The sequence below is a fragment of the Planococcus citri genome, chromosome 2, assembly GCF_950023065.1.
Source record: "Planococcus citri chromosome 2, ihPlaCitr1.1, whole genome shotgun sequence".
Classification (NCBI taxonomy): domain Eukaryota; kingdom Metazoa; phylum Arthropoda; class Insecta; order Hemiptera; family Pseudococcidae; genus Planococcus; species Planococcus citri.
In genome coordinates, this window is record NC_088678.1 from 39118577 (window position 1) to 39144192 (window position 25616).

General features: G+C 34.7%; 1 protein-coding gene across 2 annotated transcripts in view; it reads left to right on the plus strand.

The window, feature by feature from the left end:
* Positions 1 to 1075: 1075 nt before the first annotated feature.
* Positions 1076 to 25616, plus strand: part of Shal (Potassium voltage-gated channel protein Shal) — an 88429-nt gene continuing 63888 nt past the window's right edge. Inside the window, exon 1 of one of the 2 annotated variants that reach the window (XM_065350108.1) lies at positions 1076 to 3691. In XM_065350108.1, coding sequence (XP_065206180.1) covers positions 2577 to 3691 — 1115 coding nt within the window. In that variant the 5' untranslated portion in view covers positions 1076 to 2576. The remainder of the gene's footprint in view (positions 3692 to 25616) is intronic. The other variant, XM_065350106.1, reaches the window with a different exon arrangement.

Consider the following 25616-nt stretch of genomic DNA (forward strand, 5'->3'; position numbering starts at 1 on the left):
CGTTCTCCCTTCCAAACCGCATCCGCACATCTGCAGAAAATATACGTAGATGTACCGCAGTATCCCAAGTTTGGACTCACTGCCCCTTGATAGGGCGATTTACGACTGGTAATTTGCTAATATATGTATAAGTACACCGTCGGTACATTATGCCGGCGAGAGCAGCGCGAAAATTTCTAGGTCAAAATCATCACGCTATGGTATTCTCCCTTCTCGCCTCCCTCCGCCTATATCTGTGTTTCTCTGCTTATGTCTTTCTCTTTGTGTGTAGCTTCCTTCGGGCTGTAAGGAAAAGAAGAATCATTTAGCTCGTGCTTTATTTTTCGGCTAAAGCCGCCTTTAAAAGCTGCAAAAATCGATATTTATTTGCGAAACAAAAACAAGAAACGCTTTTATTATTTTGCTCCGTCGTCGTTTTGGTGAAGTTATTCGTCAACGAAAATTCGCCAGTAGTTAAGAAACGCTCAAGTGGCGTTACTTTTGCCAGCATTAACTTCCGCAAGCTGAGAACGCTGTATAGGCAACGTAGTAGTACGTATATAGAGTATAGAATACGCAGCCTTTAGACGTACATTGATCGAGCCTGGCAAAACAGGCCGCCGCTAACCAGCCATCCAGCCAGCCAGCCAGCGACATAGCGAGAAGAAGAAGGATGGCAGCAGCAGGCGGCAGGCGGCAATATATACACACGCGTATATGTAGTACTGTAGAGTATCTTTACGGCATAAATACCGCTTTAATGGGTAATTTGAGGGGGCTCGAAAATGAGAGGGAAAAAATTCTCGGTATATGATTTCCAGTCGAAAGTTTTTCTAATGCAGATTTCTATGGGTTTGATTTAGTGTAAAGTTGGCGCTTCTTTTTTTTTTTTTTTTTACTTCTTGCGCGCCTCCTCTTGCTCTTGCACTAGTATACGTCGTCGTTCAACTCTGCCTCTCTCTCTGTTTTTGGTCGTTCGTTTTTCGGATGATGTGCTCGGGGTGGTTGTGTGCGTGTGTAAATGTAGAGGTGTACGAGAGCGGAGTTTGAGGCATGCGCCGTCGAGACGCCGAGAGCAATTCGAACGATACCGAACGTCAGCTTTGGCTTTGCGAATCGTCAGCTTGCGAGTCGAGGTGTTCGGTAGTAAGTTTCGAGAAAGCACCGGCACACGGCACACAGTCGGCAAAGCCAAGCCAAACGAAGCGCAGTTCGTAGTAAATAATTGTAATGCAGTAGTCGTGATCCTTTCGCGTTCTTTTTGCCGCGCCGCGCCGCCGCCGCCGTCACCGCCGCCGCAGCAGCTGCCGCCGATGTCGACGCGTCCGTCATGCAAGTGTAGATGTTACTAATTTCGCCGCCACCGCCGCCGCCGCCGCCGCCGGAGGGGGTAGTTCCTCCAAACGCTCAAACTAACGGGTTCGCGGCTTTTACGAACGTGGCTTACGTTTAACTAGAAATGATGCCTCGCACCGACCACCGTCCCCCAGCCACGATACGTAAACGTAACCACCGACGTAATAGCAAAATTCTCCCCTCGACCCCCGCGTACCGTCGTTTCTCTCTCGTTAACCGCCGGGAAAATCTGCTGCGCTCCTTCGTCGTCTGTACCACTCGAGTCTTCACCAAACACGAGATTACGTTGTCGTTTTTTAAACCAATTTAAAAAGCAAAAGCGAGAAAAAAATACCAACCGATTCGCACCCACCTAAACTGCCAGATTTTCTTTTACTTTTCTCCTTCTTCTTCTTCTTCCTTTTCATCTTCGTCATCTTCTCTTGTTGCGTTTTTGTTGTTTTGTCATTTTCCTTCCTCGTACTCCGCAATCTGCGCCTTTCCCAAAACCCATCATCCCCTTCACTCTCAGTCTCAGTCTCAACCAAAAAAAAACCCTATTCTATCAATCTGCAAAACGCCAGCGAATCTCTTTCTCGCACACCTCTTCCCATCTGTCTGTTCATCGAATGTCATCGCACCCTTATTACATGGTCAGTGTCGTCACCAACACCAACACCACCGCCATCGTCATCATCGCACCAGCATCAGACAGAATCATCGAGCATCAGTCATCAAAATGCCCGCCACCTTGACGAAATTTCCCACTGCGATGAACAAGAAACCGAGGTGAAAATCGTGTGTTTGGAACATTGTGAATCGCGTGAACTCGAGTACCTCGTATAGAGAGAATTTCTCGCCAAAACCCCCGGTGCCCCCCACCCCCCAACCGTTAGTGATTTACTAGTGACGTGTGTGTTCGCGCGCTCTAGTGTTCTGTTTTGTTTTCAAGTGCGTTTCACTCGGTCACATTCGAGTGTATGGTCATCTTGGTGCATGTGGTTTGGAAACCCTTCTGCTTGGCAGATCCCAGATCCGGCAATAAGGCAACCAGATCAACAAAGAGGATCAGACTCGTAGCCCTGCAAATATGCCGGTAGGAGCGACGTAATGTGACGTGTGGGTAGAGACCATCTTTAGGAGGTTTATATACGAGTATATAAGTGTGCAGAGCGGTAGAATAAAAGGTAAGAGCAGAAGCCGCATCCTGCCTACCCCTAGCATATCGGTGATAATTGTGGAAGAACATTCCTCCTGACAGTATGGCCTCGGTCGCCGCTTGGCTACCGTTCGCGCGGGCGGCGGCCATTGGTTGGGTACCGATAGCCACACATCCACTGCCACCGCCGCCAGTGCCGAAAGATCGTCGTAAGATCGAAGATGAAAAGCTACAGATAAACGTCTCAGGGCGACGTTTCGAGACGTGGCGAAACACGCTGGAAAAGTACCCGGACACGTTGCTGGGCTCGAACGAGCGTGATTTTTTCTACGACGAAGAAACCCGAGAGTATTTTTTCGACCGAGATCCGGATATATTCAGGCATATCCTAAACTACTACCGGACCGGTAAGCTGCACTATCCGAAACACGAATGCCTGACCAGCTACGACGAGGAGCTGGCCTTCTTCGGTATTCTGCCCGATGTGATCGGCGACTGCTGCTACGAAGACTATCGCGATCGTAAACGCGAAAACGCCGAACGTCTAATGGACGATAAACTGTCGGAAAACGGTGACCAAAATCTGCAGCAGTTGACCAACATACGCCAGAAAATGTGGAGGGCTTTCGAGAACCCGCACACGTCGACGGCCGCCTTAGTCTTTTACTACGTGACCGGATTCTTCATCGCTGTATCTGTAATGGCGAACGTCGTCGAAACCGTACCGTGCGGCCATCGTCCAGGTCGCGCTGGTCCTCTGCCATGCGGCGAACGTTATAAAATCGTATTTTTCTGCCTAGATACCGCCTGCGTTATGATATTCACCGCCGAATACCTGCTCAGATTGTTCGCAGCGCCCGACAGATGCAAGTTCATTAGAAGCGTGATGAGCATCATCGACGTCGTCGCCATATTACCGTATTATATAGGTTTAGGTATTACCGACAACGACGACGTTAGCGGAGCCTTCGTCACGTTGAGGGTATTCCGCGTGTTTAGGATTTTCAAATTTTCCAGACACTCGCAGGGTCTTAGGATATTAGGTTATACGCTCAAGTCGTGCGCTTCTGAGTTAGGATTTTTAGTATTCTCGTTAGCCATGGCTATCATTATATTCGCCACCGTTATGTTCTACGCCGAGAAGAACGTCTACGGTACTAACTTCACATCCATTCCAGCAGCGTTTTGGTATACAATCGTTACAATGACTACCTTAGGGTGAGTATTTTTCCCCAAACGTACTTATTCAACTTATTTAATAATTAAGTAGGTAACTAGATAGATATATTGATACCAATTTATGCTCACGAGTGAGACATTTAATCATTTTTGAACTCGACTGGCCCCTATGTACGTTCTTGACTTATCTCCATGTACCTACCAAGCAAAGGAGAGCTAGAATTAGCCGCAGAAACCAATACCTATGTGTGTGCTTACCTATACCTACATACAGTCAGTCAAATCTTTCAAGTGCAGAAAAGTTATTAAATTAGCCCCGAAGACCGATTCTAATATTATTGTGGGAGGGGAAGGGGGAGGTGAGGAGCTGAATACTCGCAACACAATCTCCGTCATGATTCTGACACGTAACGATCTTGAACATTTCTCCAACATCACATGGGTATCCCATCCCATTCCATAGCCGTATTAAAGGGGGCGTGGATAAGGGTTTAATCTCCCCAGGGTCAAAAAATCCCCAGAATTAAAATAATTGTCCATTTCTAGCTTGACAAATTTTCAAAAATTTTCGTACTTGCTTCACTCGGATTAAATTTTGTTTTTTTTCAGCAAGTTTTTCAAATTTTAAGGGTAGAAATAGGTATCAAATTACACGAAAAAATAATGGTTTTTTTTTGATTTCTTGAATAATGAATTTTCAATGCTTCTGTCCTCACTTCGTTCGGTTCAATTTGTTTTTCTTTTATAAAATTGAAATTTCTGAAAAGTTCTATTTATAATCCGAGGAGTGTCAAGTCCAGAAAAGTCAATCGTACAGTCAAAATTGATCTAATTATTCTTTTACCCCTTGGGATGAAAAATTTCCAAAAATTTTGCTCAAGCGAATACCTATTTACAATGTACGTGTAGATTTGCATTTTTTCTGATACTTCAGAATTTTTAGATGAGCCAGTTGGGAATTATGTGATTTTTGTTCCCCAGAAACAGTTTTTCGGTAGGTACGTAACTATACTCACTCCTCCCCCGGGAGGAGAACCTCATACGAGTCTGTTCCGTCCAAAAGAATAATTTTGTACTGTGGTCTTAGACTAGAAAACAATCCGAAAAATCATTCAAATATGTATATTTCTCTACTTAACATTTTAATTGATGAATTTAATTTTTAAAATTTTGACAAATTTTTAAAAATCCAAAGATCGAAAAAAAAATACTGAAATTTGATGTTCTTAATCCAACTACCTACTCCATGCCTGAAATTTGACTAATAACTGAATAGAACGTGTATATTTTCTTTATTGATCTCTGAAATTGATTGGTGAAGATTTTGGGTCGTTTTGTCGAGCCTCCAGAGAAATTTTCAATTTTTTGGTTATTTTTTTGCTTTTGCTTTTTTCAAAATTAATCAGCGGAGAAATACAAATTTGAATCTGCTGCAAAAGTATTCAGAAAATTGTGCAAAAAATAATCAAAAGATTCGCAGATTTGATTATAATGTTATGAATTTGTACACACGGTTTCTTTAGGTATGCCCTTTTTACTACTAAAATGCAAATATCTGATACCTCAAAATCATTGTCAGTTGATTTAGAAGGTCGAAAACAGGCTACAGATATTGATAATCTAATTTCTACTTTAATGAGATCAAATTTTGTTACTTTTCACGAGAAATACGTATTATAATTTTAAAAGATTAGTAGAAACTAAAACTCTTTTTGAAGGAGTAAATGCTAAAAAAATTTGGGGGGGGGGGCTGTTTATAATTACTAGATTATTACACCCTACGTCAGATTGATTACACAACTATTAAATTTTTCTAACCTCCGCAGAAAAATATTTGATTTAACGCTAAATCGAATGAACATGCAAAAAAATAACACAAGCCGAAATTTCAATCGCTAAAATGCATTTTTCGACTTTTGTAGAATTTTATTTTGAAAGTCGAGTTGTGCTAAGAATATAAAAAAAATTAAATTAAACCAAATTGACTTAGAAAACTTGAATGTGATATGTATACCTAATTGTTGACCTTCTAAATCGATTGAAAACGGTTTCAAACCTTTTTAAGCAGTTCTTGAGCTCCCAGTAAATTTTGTAAATTGAAATTTCCTCAAAAATTTAACCTCATGAAGTTTTAAAAGCTGAAATTTAGCTACTGTATACTCCAATTTCAACATTATAGATCAACTGGATGTTATTTCAAGCCGTTCTGAAGCCTCCAGCCGTATTTTTGTAATTCCAGGGTTTCAAAAAATATCATAAAAACTGTCAAAATCAACTTTAATTACGCCCCATGTTTTAAAAATCATTTTTCTGCCAGTTCAGAACCGTACCATTTTGAAAAAATAATGTGTTAATCGATCAAGTGGGTCACTGATAATCCCTAATCGCGTTTATACGTGCTAAAATTATAATTTGGACAGTTTTTATGACACTTTTTGAAAATTATTAATTTTTCAATTATCGTTGGAGGCTCCGAAACGCTTAAAAACTACCTCCAATCGACTCAGCATGTTGGAATTGGGGTATAAAGCAAAATTTAAACTTTTCAACTTTATTGAGTAAAATTTTGAGGAAATACCAACTTTCAAAAATCTGCAGGAGGCTCTAGAACTGCTCAAAATTGTTCGAAACTGTTTCCAAACGAGTTGAGAAATCGAAAATAGGATTCGTACCTACCAAATGTCAGATTTTTAGGTCCATTTGGTAAAATTTTGAATTTTTTTCAGCTATTTGTAACCCAAATTTGATTTTTAAAAAATCTCCAAAAATCGAAAACTGCACTATAGCTTTTAAAATTTAGGGTAATTTTTATGAGTAGATTTTCCGATTTAGCTTTGTCCAGTAGGTATTAATCATTGAAAATTGTTTACCTACTTATCTTCTTCAAATCCAAAGATGAATTGAATATGTTGACCCCTTTTTTGCGTTTAATGAATGAACTTTAATCTTGGTATGTACGTACTTCCAATTTTAGCCAAATGAATTTACGTAGAGACCTAAATAAAAAGTTATAACATGTTCCATTCAAAAATTTTACAGAATCTAAGGTATTTTCAATTCAGTCAGAGTAATTGCATACATTCGTGTTGAACATTTTTCCCTTTTAAAATAATTTTCGAAATACATATTTGCCCTTTTAGATGCATTAAATAGATAGGTACCTAGATACTTTGTTCACTAGAAATTTTGTATTTCCCGTATCTAGTGCAAGTATATCTGCAAAATATTGAATGAACACCTACATACTTACTTAATGCGAGGTAAAATTTTCAGCATAAAATTTAAAATATTCTGTGACCTCTTTTCAGCGCCAGATTTTTTTTGGTACCTAACTTAACGAAATGGTAAAGGTAGATTTGCAATAAAATTATAACAAGGCGATAAATATTTTCCGTGTTAGAGAATTCATGCCAATAAAACTATAAGGAAAAAAATGTCCTATATTTCTTCACATTTCTAGACTTGTGAAAAAAGTTTTTTCGAAATGAAAAAAGAAAAGAAGAAATTTTGGAAATAAAAAGCGTAAGAAAATGTCACAACTTCTTTCCTTTATTTCAACAAAAGAATACATTATTTTTGAAATTATGCAGTGATTTGAAAAATTAGAATTAAAATCAAAAGCTTTCGAGTCTTCTAGTTGGAAATGCCTGTAACTATTTCAATGATTTTTTTATTCTTCAAATTTCACCTCCTATTGAATTCGAAAATTCAAATTATGCAAAAAAAACATGAATAAAGTGGGATATCTTTGCAATTCACTTATTTACTTGAAAACGAAAGACAAAAGGCAGTGAGGAGAAAAGTCTGAAAGGAGCTGTCTGGGTATTATATCGCAGTGTTATTATTTTTAGCGTCAAATTTTAGTTTTTTTTTTTTTTAGAAAAAAGGCAGTTGGTTGTGAAGTGAGAAAAGTAGAAGGCTGCAGCTGGGCGAGATGGATAAATCGATCCTGATAGATTTGACACGTTAAAAAAAAATGTAATCTTATTGGATATTTACACTTATTAGCTCGATTTTGAGTATTTTTTCGTCAAATGATGCAAAATTTGGCATGGAAGTGAGTAAATGTTCCTAACTAAATTCCAACTATTTTTTTGGTTTTTTTTTCTATTTTTCAAAATTGACTTTGAAATTTTGAAAAAATACTCCACGTTATACTTTTGCTGAATCTTACGAACATCTCAAATTCAGATGTTTTAAAATAGGAAGAAAATTCTACAGATCCAAGTATTCCTTCCCAAGAAAAAAAAATTCAAACCATCTTCGAAACTGTTAACTAGAGCGAATGATTAAAACCAAAATACCACTTGTACGAATGTATACAAGATCGTACGTCTACGTAGTGTAATTCGAATTTACCTCTTTACTGCATCTTATATACTAGTCTAGTTAATCTCGTGTTCGCGAGCACTCTAATCACGGTAGCATCGTTTTTTTCGCTTTAGTCATGATCTATTCTTATCCGCAAGTACCTCCCCGTAACATAACAAACCGTTATATAAATTTGTTGTTTAGAGAGAAAAAAAAAACCATCCCATCCGTAATCAAATTGTAACAACATTAAAGTGTATACAGCATCTTATAGATTCTCGTACTCGTATCTTTGTACGAGTGTAGGTAATATATATCGACACGGCGGCGATCCGAATATCATCTCGCGTCATGTGTCCGTTCGAGAGAGAGTAAATAAATTTCATAACATCATGCGCCCATATCTATATGTTCGATCGATGATGGCGAAAATATACGTAAATACGAGTAGGTGTACCCGTATGTAACGCACACATGTATACTCGTGCAAGATAAACACGCGTTATACGAAGGTTTATTTTCGAACATACACGAGATTCTAAGAAGCTCTATCGTCGTAAATTGTTCGTTCGTTAATTCGAATTGAAGAAAAATATCAAAAATATACACCACAAACACACCCAGCTTGAAAAATCCGTCCGAGAGAGGATTTGGGTTTAAGCATCCGTAAAAGGTAGGAGAACCAGGAACTGAATATTAAAAATGTACACAGCCAATTTCCTACGTGTAGAAAGTACCCTACCTAACAGCATAGTAAAGGCAGTACCTATTGAAATGTACGAGTAACACGCGTTACCCAAGGGAACCAATATCAAGCTGTAAAAAGGGACTCGTCTAAACAAAAAATCCCCTGAAATGCGTAGGGAGGACTCTACTATAACTCAAAATTACACCATGAACGGTACAGAAATTTGTAAATTGGGGACACCCTAGCTTTCAACATGTTAAATGAGCACTAGGATGAAAACCTTCCCTCAAGATGCATGTAAACTTGGTAGATACACGCAGGGAAATCGATCTAAATGTCATATACCTACAGGTACTTTTCATTCATTACGTAATATCTCAATTTAATCTTTCTGTTAAATCATTCTGCCTTAGAAATTTTGGCCAGATAGTGAGTTATGTACATATATCTGAAGATGAATTAACCAGAAGATTCAGAAAATAGCTTCGATGTCTCGTAATTCTGCCCCCGAGACATCTTCCCTTATTTTATGATTTCCTCAATTTTGGAACAATGGGAAAATGTAAAATTTTCCAACGATGATGGAGGGCTGGGGAGGAGGGGAGGAGGAGGAAGAGGAAAAAGAGGACTAATAATTTATTTAGCCTATTTAAAAAACATTTTTCACAAGAAGTAAAATAATTGGGAAATAAGTATAGAAAAGTAATTTTTAAAAGAAGAACCTTTGATTAGGGCAAAGGTTTGGAAAATGTATTGTTAAATTTTAAAGGCACCATCTTGAAACGAATGCATAGAAACTGAGTCAGGATTTTTATTTCATTACCCTGAAGTTTGAATAAAAAAGGCAAATCTCAAGTTGAACCCATCTGATATAAAATTTAAACTTTTTTACTAGGTACCTCAAAAAAAGAGCGAAATTAATCATCTTTCTAAAACAGAGCCATTGAAGGAGTTTTCAAAACGTCTTTTGTTTTCAAAAAATACCAATTTTTAACCTCCAAGGTTCCTATAAGAAATTCGGCAGAACAACAATAATATTTGAAAAAGACACTGGAAAACTTCGATACAAGTTTCCAAAATGTCCTTGAATAAAAATAAGCCATATTCAATCCCATTTTCAGTGTTCCATATGACACTAAAAATAAAAAAAAATCATCAAAAAATGGAACTAGGTATACTTATTTTTCCTCAAAAATTTTTTTTCAGAGAACGTAAAATTAGATCGAGCTGATAAATGATTCTCGATTTGGTGGTGAAAAAGCAGAAATAAAAATCACTTTTTCAACAGCTTCCTCATTCCTGTTTTTTTTTTTGGGGGGGGGGGGGAGGGCTTCAAATACCAAAAGTATCTAACAATTTCTTGAAAATTTCGAGGTGTCTGAAAAAATGTCTAAATGAAACACCTTGACTTTGGCAGAACTTTTAAATATGCCATTTTTCGAGCTGTTAAAGAGTTTTTTTTAGAAGGGAAGGGGGTGGTGGAATGTTTCACGATTTTTGTAAGAGGAGAGAGATGTCAACAATAATACCTTCAATATTTCAGTTTTTCGTTTTTAAAATTTTCAAACTTCTTTTGAGTGGGTGTTTTACATTACATTTCCATCATAATTTTTCAATATTTTTATTCTGAAAGAAAGATGAAAATTGATTGTTCAAAAATTACGAGTACTTTTTAAAAAGTTTTAGGTTAGAACATGAAAATGAATGTTCAGAAAATTTTTGTGATTTTCCATTCGCAAACTGAGAGTTTTGAAAAATTGGCAAATTTTGAATTTAGAACTGCTAATTGGCAATAAATTGGAAATTTCGCAATAAATTTTTTCAAAAATTTACAAAAGGTCGAGAATTTAATTAAAAAGTTCAAAATTTGATTGAAAAAGATGAATGAAAAAAAACAAGACTTTTTGATAAAAATCAGAAAAAAAGTAGGACTTGCAGGATTAGTAGAACTGTTAGATGGTAGGAAGATAAGGGCGGAGGGAGGCATCTATTTGGGAAATTTTCAGTTTAAAGTTCACCGGTTCTGTAAGATCAATTAAACTGCAAGCTTTAAATGACAAAAAGGCGCTAATTCAATCAATTTTTCATTTATGCTGAATAAAAATATCTAAAAAAAAACTTGAATTTTTGAAACAAATTTTCATCTACTTATTGTCATGTTGAAAGTTGCTTGAAGTCGTTTCGAAATCTTTTTTTTTGTTTTGGTTGAAAATTTTATTATCTGAACCTTACAATTCGCTCTCACGTAAAATAATTTTAAGAATTTCAAAAATTTCGGAAGAATTCCAAATTTTGTAAAAAGAATTCAATTTCCCAAACAATCCTGAAAACCCGATTTTTTGGAAAATTCTGGTAATTTCTGAAGAAATATTGTTTTCTAATACAATTTTCCATTTTTAGGGGTTTGAAAACCTTGAAAACATTTCCTCTCCAATGGAATTTCTTCAATTGGGTTTCAATATTTTTTTTAATGTGAAAAATGTTATTTTTAGGATTTCTGCAGCAACCCAATTTAAAGTGAAGAATATTCCTCGTTTTCATTGCCCTATTTATTTTTTCATTTTTAGGTTTGAAAATAGTTTTCATAAAAACTTTGAACTTTCAAAAAAAAATTCAAAATTTGAAACATGAAACGTTGCATTGGAGTAATGAAAGAGGGTCTTTTGATATCGTTTTACAATTTTATCATTACTTATATCTCGCATCGCCTCTCCTGACCAAATAATGATCCACTCCGGTGCATAAATTGCATACTTATCACGTTTTAGGTCCTACTCGTCGCATTCCTTTTATTATTTTCTCAGAGTTCAGCTTACAATATTACTTGTATAAGGTATCGTTAATGACCTCTTAGAAATGATCTTCTATTATTTTGTGGCCAATTTATGTACTCCCAAGCGTACCATTAAATAATATATTGAACTTTTAGTAAGACTATTAAACAGAACAAGAAACCTGGCAAAAGTCCACGAAAAAAATCAAAAAATACAATCAAGCCTCTTTATGAGAAAAAAAAATTCAAGAATCTGACAAATCTCCCGTTTGTTTATTGCTCTTCCTGTTCCTTAGACAGAAAAAAACTCTCATAAAATTCGTCCCCTTTACCGCGACTAAGTACTAAAAACACGCATCAACACCGCTGATAATTTCAAACATGAATATGCATCGTGTTGGGATAATTTCAACTACCCCTTAAATACGCTAAAACACGCAGCCCAATTTCCTCGTAGTAGGTACAAAAAAATCACATGCCTCACAGATCGAAGGGGGATAAAAGCGTAAAATCTAATCGAATTTAACTCTAGTAAATCCTCACACATAAATTTTAATTACGGTTAATGAGTTTTCGCTTTTCGGCCTTTGCCCTGCTGCTCTCGCCTTTCCTTAGCTATTATTTTAACGCCTGCAAAGCTTTCGCTATGTAGTTCGCATCACCGCACCGGTTCTCTGTAGTCTGTACATCGGCGTAAGCGTAAGGTAAAGATCAACGAGCTTAAAGCTTCCCACAGGTACGCTTCGGGTAATTTTCTACTTTTGAAGATGGTACTACGGCTGGGTGGACAGGTGAGGGGACCTGCGGTTTAAATTATTTAACAACCGTACCTCTATACGAGTTCAACTTGCCAGTATGTAGTAAATTTTCAAAATTACTAACGCCTAGTGAAATTTCAGACGATTTCGAATTCTCGTATCTTCCTTATATTCCGTATACTTATACCTTACTCTCTCGCTATAGGTTGCGGAATTTAAACTTTAGCTGCGTTTCGACTCATACCATAATACCAACGACGATGATACGAGCACCGATTTCTGGTATCTAAGAAGATGATTGGCGGCATGGTGAAGGGTATAGGATAAAACCCATCACTGACGAAACATATTATTCTCTGGTAGACGGCGAACAGTATTTTGGCATATACATACTACGAGATGGAAGAAATTTTGAAATACTTGGAATAGGAAAAGAAAAAAAATTAATTATTCAACGAGGATATACTTAGAATGTCCGTTGTTTTTGTTTTCTCTCTTAGTTCGGAACGATGAGATGAGTCTGTATTGATTCATGACTTTTTTATTTTCAGACGAAACAAAAGCTCTCATGGGAGTATCGTCCGATTCACAGAGAAGCACAAATACGAAAATTCCAAGAAGGCTGCTTTTTTTAAATAATATATTCGTTTTATTTATTTATTTTTTTCGGGTAAAAATTGAATGCTTCGAGGGACGATATATTGATTTTACAAATTTTTGGGATATTTTTTTCCCAAACTTTACATACAAGGTGTCCCACGAGAAGAACTATCTACAGAAGGTAGCCTGATCCTAAAACTTGTTTTCAATTCTTCGTTTATTCCACGTAATTTTCTTCCAATTCCAGTCACCAAATTCTCCGTACGAACACGAAAGAAAAAGGTTCATATTATTGTGAATTATTTATCGTATTATTATACACGACACTTCTTTACGCATATTTACTTACCTTTAAAGCCTCTAGTGATTGTCCTTCTTCCTCTTCACATACATTCCACGTCAATCGAAAGGCAATATGGGTTATTCCATAAACTATCTCCTTCTAGGCAGATACTTTCAAGAATCCTGCTTAAAAAAATGAAGCAGGAAGTTTAGTCTGAATTTGAATTAATTTAAAATACATTTATGTACCTGTAGATCATGAACACGCACGAAAATGAATTAAGAACCAAATTAAAGAATTAACAGGTGAAAAAAAGTAACTTGCCAATTTTTTAAAGAATAATCAAGGGTCATTCCACGTCAATTCGACTAAGAAGTGGTAAGGGGGGAGGGGGTCGGCGATTTTTTTGAAATTTTTCCTGTGGAAAGACTTTCCGAAGGGATGGCCAATGGCGTAAATCGCAGCCCTCTAGCCCTTTTTTAAAGGCTGCTAGGGGGTGTCAAAGTTTTCAGTGAACTTGAAATATATCATCAATTTCAGCAGTGGATTACTCCATAACTGCGATACCTACCAAAATGGAACTTTTTCCAACAGTTGGGGGTTTTGAAAGGCTTTTTGGTATAATCATAAAAATCAATATTGCCACTTTTTTTCGTACAAAAAATCATCTCGAAAAGTTTCAAAACATAGTTTCCATATCGTTCCAATTCTCAAAAATTCTGAAAAAAATATATTATGGACAACTTTTCATGCTGAACAACATAGGTACATATTAAAAAATTGGAATGGCGTTATTTTGTAAAATCGATTTTAAAAATTTAAAAGTTTGAAAAAAATGCGATTTTTTTATTTAAAACATGAAAAAAGTTTTGATTGGTGAAGTTGACCCATTTAACTCCTATTTTTACATAGTTACTTATCCGTTGAAAAAGTTGAAAACCCCCTTCACTCGATGAAATAAACTCATCGCAAAAAAAACAAAAATTCTGAGGCAATTGAAAAAATAAACGAATTTTAAATTTTTTGTTATGAGTGTAATTTTCATCAACTTTTTTCAACTTTTTTTGAGAATTTTTTCGAATTATGATTTTTTTGTGATGAGTTTATTTTATTGAGTGAAAAAATTTTTCAACTTTTTCAATGGATACGTAAAAATAGGGGTCAAATGGGTCAACTTTAGCAATCAAAACTTTGTTTCATGTTTTAAATCGAAAAATCGCATTTTTTCGCAAACTTTCAATTGAAATGGTCTCTAAAATGATTTTATCAGACAAAAATTCAGGTACTGTGTTTTATTTTTCGATTTTTGAGATTTTTTAAAAATTCAAGTTTGGGTCCTTTTTTTAATGAAAAACTCGAAAACTGATAACTCGGAGTAGAAAGCTAAAATTTGGTATGCCTAGTTTTTGACCTCTCAAATCGATGTGTGGGATGGCGGTTTTAAACCGTTTTGAAGCCTCCTGTGGATTTTCAGATTTTTCAATTTTCGGAAAATTAGATATCAAAAAACAAACAAAATAACTAGGCCACCTGAACAGAAAAGAAGAAATCCTGATTACCAGACTAAGAATAGGCCACACAAAAATTACTCATAACCACCTATACCAAAAAGAACCAAAACCCTCATGCCAATTTTGCAGAAACGAACCCACATCCATCCAACACATACTTTTCAACTGTCCCCAACTAAAACAAAACAGACTTACACTACAGATAAAAGAAAACCCACCTACTATCCCTGACGAACCCTCAGAAATACAAAAATTCATCTCCCTAATAAAAAACATCAACCTCACAAACCAAATCTAACCCCCCCCCCCCTTACGGGTGTAATAATCTTGTAATTATAAACACCCAAAAAAAAAAAAAAAAAAAAAAACATTCAGTCCTATAAACTCAAATGTAGATACCACCCTTGTGATTCTAAGATGAATTTAAGTCCAAGAATTTGGATCTGCTGGTTCAAATTCACGTTTTAATTGTTTTATTCGAAAACAGAAAATTTTCAAAAATCCGGTGGAGACTCCAAAAGTTTAGAATAGCTGAAAAAGAAACACCATTCCACTTTCGAGGTCAAAAATAGGACAAAAATCGAATTTCAGGGTTCTCGTATTGTCTTGGAAATGAGGAATTTTTCATTTTTTTCTCGAGAATTCTTCACTGAAACAAAAAAGTTGAATTTAAACTGCCAGAATTATATTTTGGAAATTTATGCCCAAATAAAGTGGTAAAACCCATCACTGATCGGTTCAAAATTTCGAAAATGCAATGTAAATAAAAATTTCAGCTTTTTATCGCAATTTTATCAAATTTTGAATCATTTATGGAGAATAAGCTGAATTTGAATTTTCAAGAATTCACAAAAACTTGAAAAAATACAATTCAGACTCTATAAAAATTAGTCTGTTGGTGGTGTAATTTTGGATATAATTCTCTTGCTATTTTTCTGTACTTGATCTTTTTCAAAAATTTATCATCTGTTCGGGATATACCTTTCTTTTGAAGGCCATTGTACCTATATAAAATATCAAAAGAATCCTACTTTACAATTTTTCAAACTGGAATACGAATCGATTCAATTTTTTAAACTTTTCTATTCGCATTTACCCTTGTGTGGGGTTTCTTAGAGCATCAGGTAGGTACCTTCATCTTAATAGTCAAACGAGCAAAAAATTCAGAAAAATGGCAAATTGTGGGAATTTAAAAAAAGTTATTGATTTTGTTGGTAGGGGAGGGGGGGTAATTACTAGACTGGTTTTTCAACTGAAACTTCGTAATTTTTGGAGTATTTTCAGATTTTTGTATTTACCCCAACCTTGCATTTTTCTGGGGTAAATGCAAAAACGCCTTTGTTGGCATCAAGACATGAAAAAAATTCAAAATTGATGCAGCTCCCTGAAAGTACGAGCAAAGACGTAGGCAACCCTCTAAACAGTCATTAAAATTCCCTTTTTTATACATTTTTCTGTCATTTAAAAAAATACAATTACAAATCTCGTCACTTCGTGCGTATGAATGATGAATCGGAATTTTTTTTTTGTTAAATGGTGCTTGATAGTACCTACACTTGATAGAAAGATCAGAAATTCACTATGGCGGCGTTGGAGTCGTGATTTTACAAGTACTTCTTTTTTGCAATTACACCATTGCACCTTACAAGAAAAAAATTATTCAAAAGTAAGCAGGTAAATAAAACAGAGAAATAAGTAATTACTTTGAAAAAAAATTCCACCAACAACCCAACATTCGAGACGTTTTTCATTTTACCCGAATTCTTTTTTAATTCCTACGTTCATTAATATTAAAAAAATTTGATTAAGAGCTGCGTCAAAAAATCAGACACTCGAAATATCAAAGGTAATTTTTCAGTGTGGAGAAATTCCTACCTATTTAGTACAGCTGCTAGCCCCGCCAGCCGCTACAAAATACGTATAAAAATTACTCGGAAACGTTGTCGTCCGTATAAAAATGAAGGAGAGAAAAAGCTAACAAAGTAACACTCAAGGATACTCTCGATCTAATTTAACTACAAAGTAAACAAAAAGTTAAAAATGAAAATTCTTCACCAAAATAGTTTATTAAGTTTTTCAATTTACTCCATCTCGATACCCCTGTGCTGTGCCTGGTGCTCGAAAAAAAAACGAGGAAATATGAAAAATATCAAATTAGCTTTTAAAAAATTCATATCGCAGTTTCTCCCTTATTTAAAACTAAAATAAAAAAAAAAGTCCCAACACGGCGAAGAAATTTCCTCAAAATGGGTGATTAATTAAATTTAGTAAAATTTTGACTCCTTTATACACGTTTAAAGAAGGCGAATGCCAACTAATGTAGAATCTCGAGTACACAGAAGGCAATGCTATCAAAACGTAATAAACAATCGCCCAAAAATAAATAAATAAATAAATATTCGCGTTTTATTTATTTATTTTTTCTGCAGGTTATTTAAACACGTAAGTACGCGGTAATCATTAAGCATAATACAAAATAACTCGCCGAGAACCGAATCAATGTTTTAAATTTGTCACGATTTCTAAAAATAGCCCATCAAATCTACACCGTGGTACTTATACACAATATATGATTTTATGCTGTTTTATTGTTACATTAAACGCGGCCGTGTCATTGAAACGGTACCACGTATTTATACTCTGCATCCCGTCCCGTTCCGTCCCGTCCGACCCGTACAGACGATAATTTTAATAATTTTTTACCATCTTTTCGCCTTCTTTCATGTTTCAACCTTGCTAGAAAAAAATCTGACACGAGGTTCGCGCCCTTTTCCTTCAATAAATATACCTACACGAGTTGAACTGCGGCTGGCTATACATAAGCTGAGCGAGAGAGCGGCATCGGCAGGGAAAAAATACACGAGAAAACTTTCCATAGATGTGTGTGCTTTTATACTTATACAGCACAAATGGCTATATGGCGAATCCAGATGATTTATCAAGGGGTTCCAAAGTATTGTGAATTATTTTCTCCGGCTATGTCGTTTCGGCCAAATAACCCAGGAAAAAGTCCGAAGTAAATTTATAACTATGTACTGCAGTATATTTGGTGAAATCTGCGGTAACTCCGCAGCATCTCGTTCCAGCCTAATAAATTTTCAACTTGATTGTTTCTTCTTTTTGAAGGACGACGCGAATAAAAAGAAATGAAAAAGTAATTAGACCGAGCAAAAAGCATCGAAAGCAACTTCCAAATACATATACGAACTTATTCGCCCGGGTTTCTTTTTCCACTCTAATGAGTAGATTTTCCGCATCAAAACTGCATTGTGACACCAAGTGAAAATTTTTCGCGCCATATGGCGAAGTTTTAACAAGTGTCTGTCGATGTGGGTTTTAAAACGCATCTTCAAGATGCTACTCAACTTTATTTCGAGTTTAAAAGAATACTTTTTCACTTCAATTTTAACAGTTCAGTTTACCCCACCACCTCTCCCTCCACATCCAAAAAGCCTCTAACCGATGCTGTATTTTGTGCTATTTCGAGAAAATTTACGTGGCATATTTTTTCAATTGATTTAACATCTGCAACATGGTCAGTGTTTCATTCTCCAAGTTGCTAGTTTTCATTTCATTAGACAAGACAATAGCCACATGGGAATCACATAATTTGTAAAAAAAAGCACGAAAAAAAAATTTTAAAACATCATCGTTTTTCAGGTTTTTTAAACATTTTTTCCATCAAGAGGAATTCGTGAAAAAAATTCAAAATTTTATTTTGAAAACGAAAAAAGTTCTAGAATTGTTTTGAAAAAAATTGTTTCGAAAAACTTAGAAAACAATGATGCTTCTGAATTTTTTTCAATTCTTACGTTCAACAATTTTTTGATGATAATTTTTCAAGTTTTTAAAACAATACTTTACAATTTTTCAATGTCAAAAAAGTGCTTTAATTTGCTGATCTTTCAACAAAACAAAATTATTATTTCAAACATTATTATTCTTTATTCGTATAAGATAGTGAGATTATCAATTTTGTCTCAAAATCAATAAAGTGAATTTTTCCTCTTTTTTCCTGGTAAAAGAGAGAGAAGAGAAGTGCACGAGATATCAGACCCATAAGCTCACTTTTGTCACCAAACAAATGTTCCATTTCAATCCCAGAAAAGCCCAAAATTGGGTGGAAAAAAGATAATAGGTAGGTAAGGTACCCAGAAAAAAGCATAAACAATCTGGATTTACGTTCAATGCATTTAAAAGCTCAACCTTTTTACGTTGCTTTTCACCGCGATGTACTCGTAGATTCAGAACTTTACTTGAATTAATGAGATCCTCTAAAGGGACGCCCCTCTCTAAATATGCTTGCCAGATTTTAAATTCACAAGTAATTTGGAAAAATATGGGCGGTGCACAAAGCTTTTTAAGCTTAGAAAAACACATAAAAACTTAGAAATTGTCCTGACAAGAGAGGTAAGATCATCTGCAAAAAATTTTTTGAATCTGATAAAACATAAAAACTTAGAAATTGTCCTGACAAGAGAGGTAAGATCATCTGAAAAAATTTTTTGAATCTGATAAAACTAAATTGAATGATTATGCAAAAAACATTACCAGTCAACATTTCAAGAGATGAATGCATTTTTCCATTTTTGGAGGATTTTTGAAAAATCAAATTCGAACCAAAAATGGTAAGATATCAACATTTTACTAATTGACCGGAGAAGCTAAAATAATTTCTAACCCCGAAATCAATTGGAAAAGGGCTTTAACCGTTTTGAGAATCAGTTTTGAAACCACCCGCAGATTTTTGTAAATTAGAAATTTCCCAAAAATTTTACCCAATGAAGTTGGAATGCTGAAATTTATTTCACACTTTAATTTCAACATTCTGAGTCATTTGAAGGCGATTTCAAGCCGTTCTGGAGCCTTCGATTATATTTTAGAAAATCCTGATTTTCAAAAAATGCTATACAAACTATTCAGATCAACTTTAGCCATTTGCGAGTTGATTGATTACACACTATTTTTCTAAACTAAAAACATTGATTTCTGTTTAGGTATTTTATGCAATAAGTATATTTTTTTTCAATTTAGGTATTCATTTTTTGACTTTTTTTGGGCCTTTCGCCCTTTTTTATAAATTTGAACATTTGTGCATTTGAGCAAAGGCCATCCGTATTCAAAACACTTTGAATGTAATGCCAAACCAAGTCAAAATACTCATACATTTGAACAAATTTTGCTGATTGATTCTGGAAGAGATGTTCTCAAAGTTTTGTAAAAACAAAACGAAATTTTAAAAAAATCAGACGTGCCTAAAATCGATGAAAATGACTTTTTCGGGTCTTGAAAGGTATATTTCGTTCATGGTTCTATTCAAAATCTCAGAAAGTTGATGAAGTAAAGCAGTCTGATTTTTCTTTATTTCTGAGGTAAATCAGGATATAAATTTCATTTTCAAATCCTAATTTTCAAAAAAAATTAATGATTTGAAAATCTTTTCTATCAAAAAACACCTCTCAGACATATTCTTACCTATCCTACAAGAATTTCGAATTTTCCAACTTTTATAGAATTGGCAACATTTTGATGATATGGAATTTATAAGTACAAAAACTCACCGTTTCACAAACTTCGTCGATAAATAATTGATTTTGATTCTAGAAGGCTTCCCACTTTGAAGTAATATTCCTTGAATAAATTCTGAAAAATGCCGAAAAAGTCTATAAAAACACATTTCAGTTTCGATGTTTGGCAACATTGTCTTCTCAAGGTCATTCCTTAAAAATAATTTCATTTGTATACTTACCTGAGTTTTTCGATCAATTTCTTTTACTTTAATTAATTGACTTGTAAGTATTATTTACACAGATTAAGAACAATAAAAGAGTGATTTACCTATGTTGAAAATAGTAAACAGGGTAGCCAGCTCAGGTAATAAAAAAATATTTATAAATAATGAAATATCAAACCAAATGAGATAGGTATTTCTCAAAAACTGAAATGAAATACGAGTACTTAAAGTAAAAAAAAGTAACTTGGAACAATTATAAATTTGGCAACGTTGCAATATAAAATTTTTATCAATTTTATACAGGTAGATCCATTCATTTATATGTGCTTTCAATCCGAATCTCATCTACACCAAAATTACAGAAAATCGTCACTTTTTGGCAAAAAATTATGAAAATCTTCGAAGCGTTAAATTTGTTGATATTTTTCACACAAGCAACGAAAAAGAAAACGAACACAGAAAAAACATTATATGTAATGTAGTACCCATCCTACTCGTTTAAATTTACTTAAATCTTCTCACATCGAATTCAAATTACACGGGGTTTCTGTAAAAATTACGGATATGGTTTCGTGTAAAGGTTCATTTAAATCCCAGGCTACGAGCTCGACAAAGAATCAAAGTAGGTACTTTAGGGTTTCCAGTGCTCATATATTTATAATGTTTTATCACCAGAAACGGAAGGAAACCGGAATGCCGAAGCCAAAGGTAAATAACAACCAAAAGGAAACGCATAGCACAAAAGAAAAATACCAAAATCCCATATACTTATGAAAAAGGCCTTTATATAAGACAAAATTACATCTCGGGTTTGCTCCAGATCCAACCACTGTTTCAGATTTCATCTTATACACGAATGCATTGTAAGATTTCGATGAATGCAATTTGGTGTGATGATGTGCCTTTGTGAACCTTTGCTATGTAGGTATACGTAGTCTTTCAAGGAGCTCGTAAAAGCGCAATAACTTTAGAATGAGGTAAAAAAAAAGCTAAAGGTGATAAAAGGATGTGAATATCTTAATTTTAAAAACGACTAAAAATTTGGGCATTTGCCTTTTAAAACATTTAAGGCGATGCTTCTTCTATGTATATCGAAAACTATAGATTCTATAATTTCAACGTATAGAATCATGAAAAAAAATCACACTTTCCCAAAGTTTAGGAATCCATTCGAGGCACTGTTGAATTTAAGCTAAAAATGACATATTTATAGTTCTTTTCAGAAACAGCATCGTATTGCGGACACCTTGTACCCGGGTTTTAGGTTTTTTTTTCTGGCAACCATAATAAAAACATTGTAACGTCATAAATTTTTTTTAGCAGAAAAATTTTTTTAGCTCGGAAGAATCCCTCTTTCACTTTCGTGCTCGTAAAATTCCGCCTTATTGAGGTAAAATCAAACACGATGACTAATAGCTTTGCCACGATGGAGCCTACGATATTCGAGAGCATTTTCTATAAACAGAATAAAAATTGAAATTTCAGAGCAGTTGGTACTCTTAAAGTAGATTTGAGAAACGCAAAAGTATAAAGCTTGCTTTTTTTTAATATTGATGATTCCTCGTGTGACATTTTTTTAGAGCACTACGAGTTGGCCATATTATCCGAGATGGTTAACAATGTGCCTTGGAAGCAGGTGTCATTATCTCTGAATAGGTAAACCTTGTCGTATCTCATCTATCATACTTTCAAATTGGACTTTTTAAAAGAAGCCAACCGCAGTTTCTCGAATTAATCGGATCCTCGGTATTTTTTTTTCAGATAATAGCCGAACACATTATTCATGTTTCATTTCCTTCTTTTCATTCTGGCTGCGGAAAAAAAAGGTCCCTTTATCGTATTATCGTGAATATACAGCTATTCGAAAAATTAGGTATTTTTGTCGTTTTTTAAAAAAAACTTTAACCATTTTTCTAAATTTCTCATTAATATACGAATCGAACAAGATGAAGAAAGCTTAAACTTTGGAAATCGTAGACGAGCATTTTAGTATAATCTTTTGAATTAGCTTCCTTCGTACCATCCATTTAAAAGAAGAAGTCTTTTGATTAAAAACGTGTTTTTGTATTTTCCTCTTTATTTTGCTCGCTGAACGAACGGAGTTTAGCAAAAATTCAGGAAGCAAGCTGAAATTCAAGTTTGTGGAACTTTTCAACTATTTTACGTATCCAGCTTCTTTCAAGTTCAATATTTATATTTCAAAGACATATCTTTGCAGATTCGCGTTTTGTTGCGTCCCTTTCTTTGTAGAAAAAAATAAGTTTTAAAAGAATTAGAACTTCATATTCTTTTAAATTCCGAGAAATAAATTTTTAAAAATGACTAATTAGTAATATTTTTAGTAGAGTTATTACCGCGTAAATTCGTACATATAAAATGACGAATTTTGAAACGTCTTTCCTTGAACGTAGTTTGAAAAATCAACCCACCACAAAACCGCCTGCCGAAATTTGTTACGCAACAAAAAAGGTTATATTCATTTTTCACGAGAAACTCATAATTACGTCGTTATTACGCAACTTATGACGCAACTAAATTTCACGCATCTTCGTTCCTTTCGCTAGATATTATGAATTATTTTGCATAACATTAATAACTTTTTTTTCCATGCTAAATTTGTCGAGAAAAAGTTTTTTGATCAAAATGGGCCTAATATTTTTGAGATAGAATCTGAAGAGATGAATTGAGCAGTTCATCTTTTATACCTACAAGTAGAATAAGTGTTTTTCAGGAATCTTTAAAAATTTACATGCTACATATGATACTGAATGCGACTGCAGGAAGGGATGCGGTTTCATCTCTTTAAAGGAAAATTCAACAAATAGGATAAAAAAAGATAGGTACCGTAAACTGGGGTAACATTGAAATCGCGGGGTAACATTGAAGGGTGCGGTTTTTCATCACGTTATGCTCCATGGCGGTGGAACTATGAAGTATGGAACAATTCTGACACTGGGAATGGATAGAGTACACTTTGGCGATTATTTTTCTTATTTTATCATTTTCAACTAGTGGTTCCAACACCAGTTAAAAAGCAAGCGAAAAAAAGTGCTGTTTTTATCAATTTTAATTAATATGAAAAGCTTGGTGTCTGGAATTTTGAATTTTCAAATAACGAGTCAAGTGACATTATAGATGTGTTGGTACACTTCCCGACTATAAATTAGCGCATTTGTTCATGTGCCAAAGTTCTTCCCTGAGGAGTAAAAAAATAATATTCAAACTGGGGTAACTTTGAAGTCTACAAAAAAATCATGAAATTTCAGTAAAATTGGCCAAAAATGCATGAAAATGCTTGAAAACTTGTTAAAAACTATGTGAAAACTAGAAAAACAGCTCTAAAATCATTGAAAAATCATAAAATTTGGTCAAGTTGGCCAAAATGCATGAAAAACGCCTGAAAACCAGAAAAATGTCAAATTATCATTTTGGAGCACTCTTTCATTAATTCAATTGTGAATATTGATCATTTCGTAAGTGCTTGATGCATATAAAGTGACCAAGAAGTGAATATTCATGTTTTTGATAATTTTTGACCTTGAGCGAAGCGCATTTCAAGGGGCCTTCAAAGTTACCCCAAATGCTGGGTAACTTTGAAGGGCACTTCTTTTGGCTCTTGCGCTTGACAGGAAAAAGGTAGGCAACTTCTGTAACCGCCAAAACGTAGTGCTGACATAGCTTTATCAAAAGCACCACACACATTTCCCCTACCTCCGCCATTCATACCTCTAAACATAAAAAATACTGAAAAATCCTTCAATGTTACCCCAGTTTACGGTATTTTTTTTTAGTGTGAAAGTACATATACTTAATGAAGTGGGGCATTTCTGCATTCTGCATTTTTTTTTTCAGTACCTAGATGGTGAAGTGGGCTCAAATCAACATGCTGAAAATTTCAGACCTCCAACCCTCATAAGAACTGAAAAATTATGGTTCCCAAAATTTAAAAAAAATACTCAGGTTATTTTTAATAAGTAGGTACCTAGGTACTTGAATTTTTTTCTCCAATTTTAAAATCACGGCTTGGAAAGCCAGGATTTAAAAAAAAATTAACCGGCCCTTTTCACTTTCAGAGATTTTAGATTTACAAAGTTTGAAACGAACCCGCGAGTGCTACATTCTTTGCGAGAGTTGAAGATCTGAACACGTCCATTTTGAGCACATTTGGCCATCATTGGAAGTCCTTCTTTAAATGAAAAACACTGTGGATGTGGAAGGGGTTTAAAGTCAAAATCCCAAATGACCCATGTAGAACATCCTCCAAATACTCGTAATCAAATTTCAGGCTCCTTGGAGCGATGACACAAAATCAAAAACCGTTGAAAATACGCGAAAATCCACTTTTTAGTGGCTGAAAAAGCGTGAGGAAGGATTGAAAAGTTTGAACCTCAAAAAAGGCACATTTAGAACAAACTCTAAGTATATAAGAATTCCAAATTTCAGCCACCTAGGAAAGTTGGGGGCGTGACAAAAGATTTTTCAAGGTCAAGAAACCCTGAAAATATCAAGCTTTCTTTTCCAAATTGCTCTGGAAGCCTGAGTGAATTAAAAAAATGAAACGAATTTTAATTTTTTTGCTATGAGTGTAATTTTTATCAACTTTTTCATGAAATTGATAGAGTGAATTCTAGCATGATCTGTGATATGGCTATATCTGTAATGACTTCGTTGTGGAGTTGCCGAGTTGGCTATGAAATATTCCCTAGGTGGTGAATATTTTCCACTTGTCCCTGACTAGCTCTAGATGGGAGAGTTTAGATAATACCAGTTCACTATAAGTATGCATATTTTCAGTTCGTCACTAAATAAAAACACATCTTCATGCCATTCAATGCGATTTTATTAATGATAATTATACTGAAAGAGATACATATAAAATAATATAGGATAAATTTGATTATTATTTTATAATGCCATGTGAGGTAAGGCTCACATAGCAACAATTAATGCACATCAATAAATTGTATACTAATAATTACTAAGTATTAGCTTAAGTATTTATCAAGTGTGAAATACTACTTAAAACTAACTAAGAGCATGATGAATTTATGTCTTTCTTTGAGAATAAAATAAGTATCGTCTATACAGTCACTAATACTAGGTGTATTTTTACCTATTTTACCCATCCCAATTAATTATGATTTATTTATTTATAATTATCTTAGACTTACTTGAACACTATACATTTTTCCTATCTCTTTCCGATGCACACTCTAATACTACAGGGTGGACAGAAATATTGGGTACCCCTAAAAAAGTTTTCTGCTAAATACTTTGGTTGGTCACAATGAATGATAATAATGGTA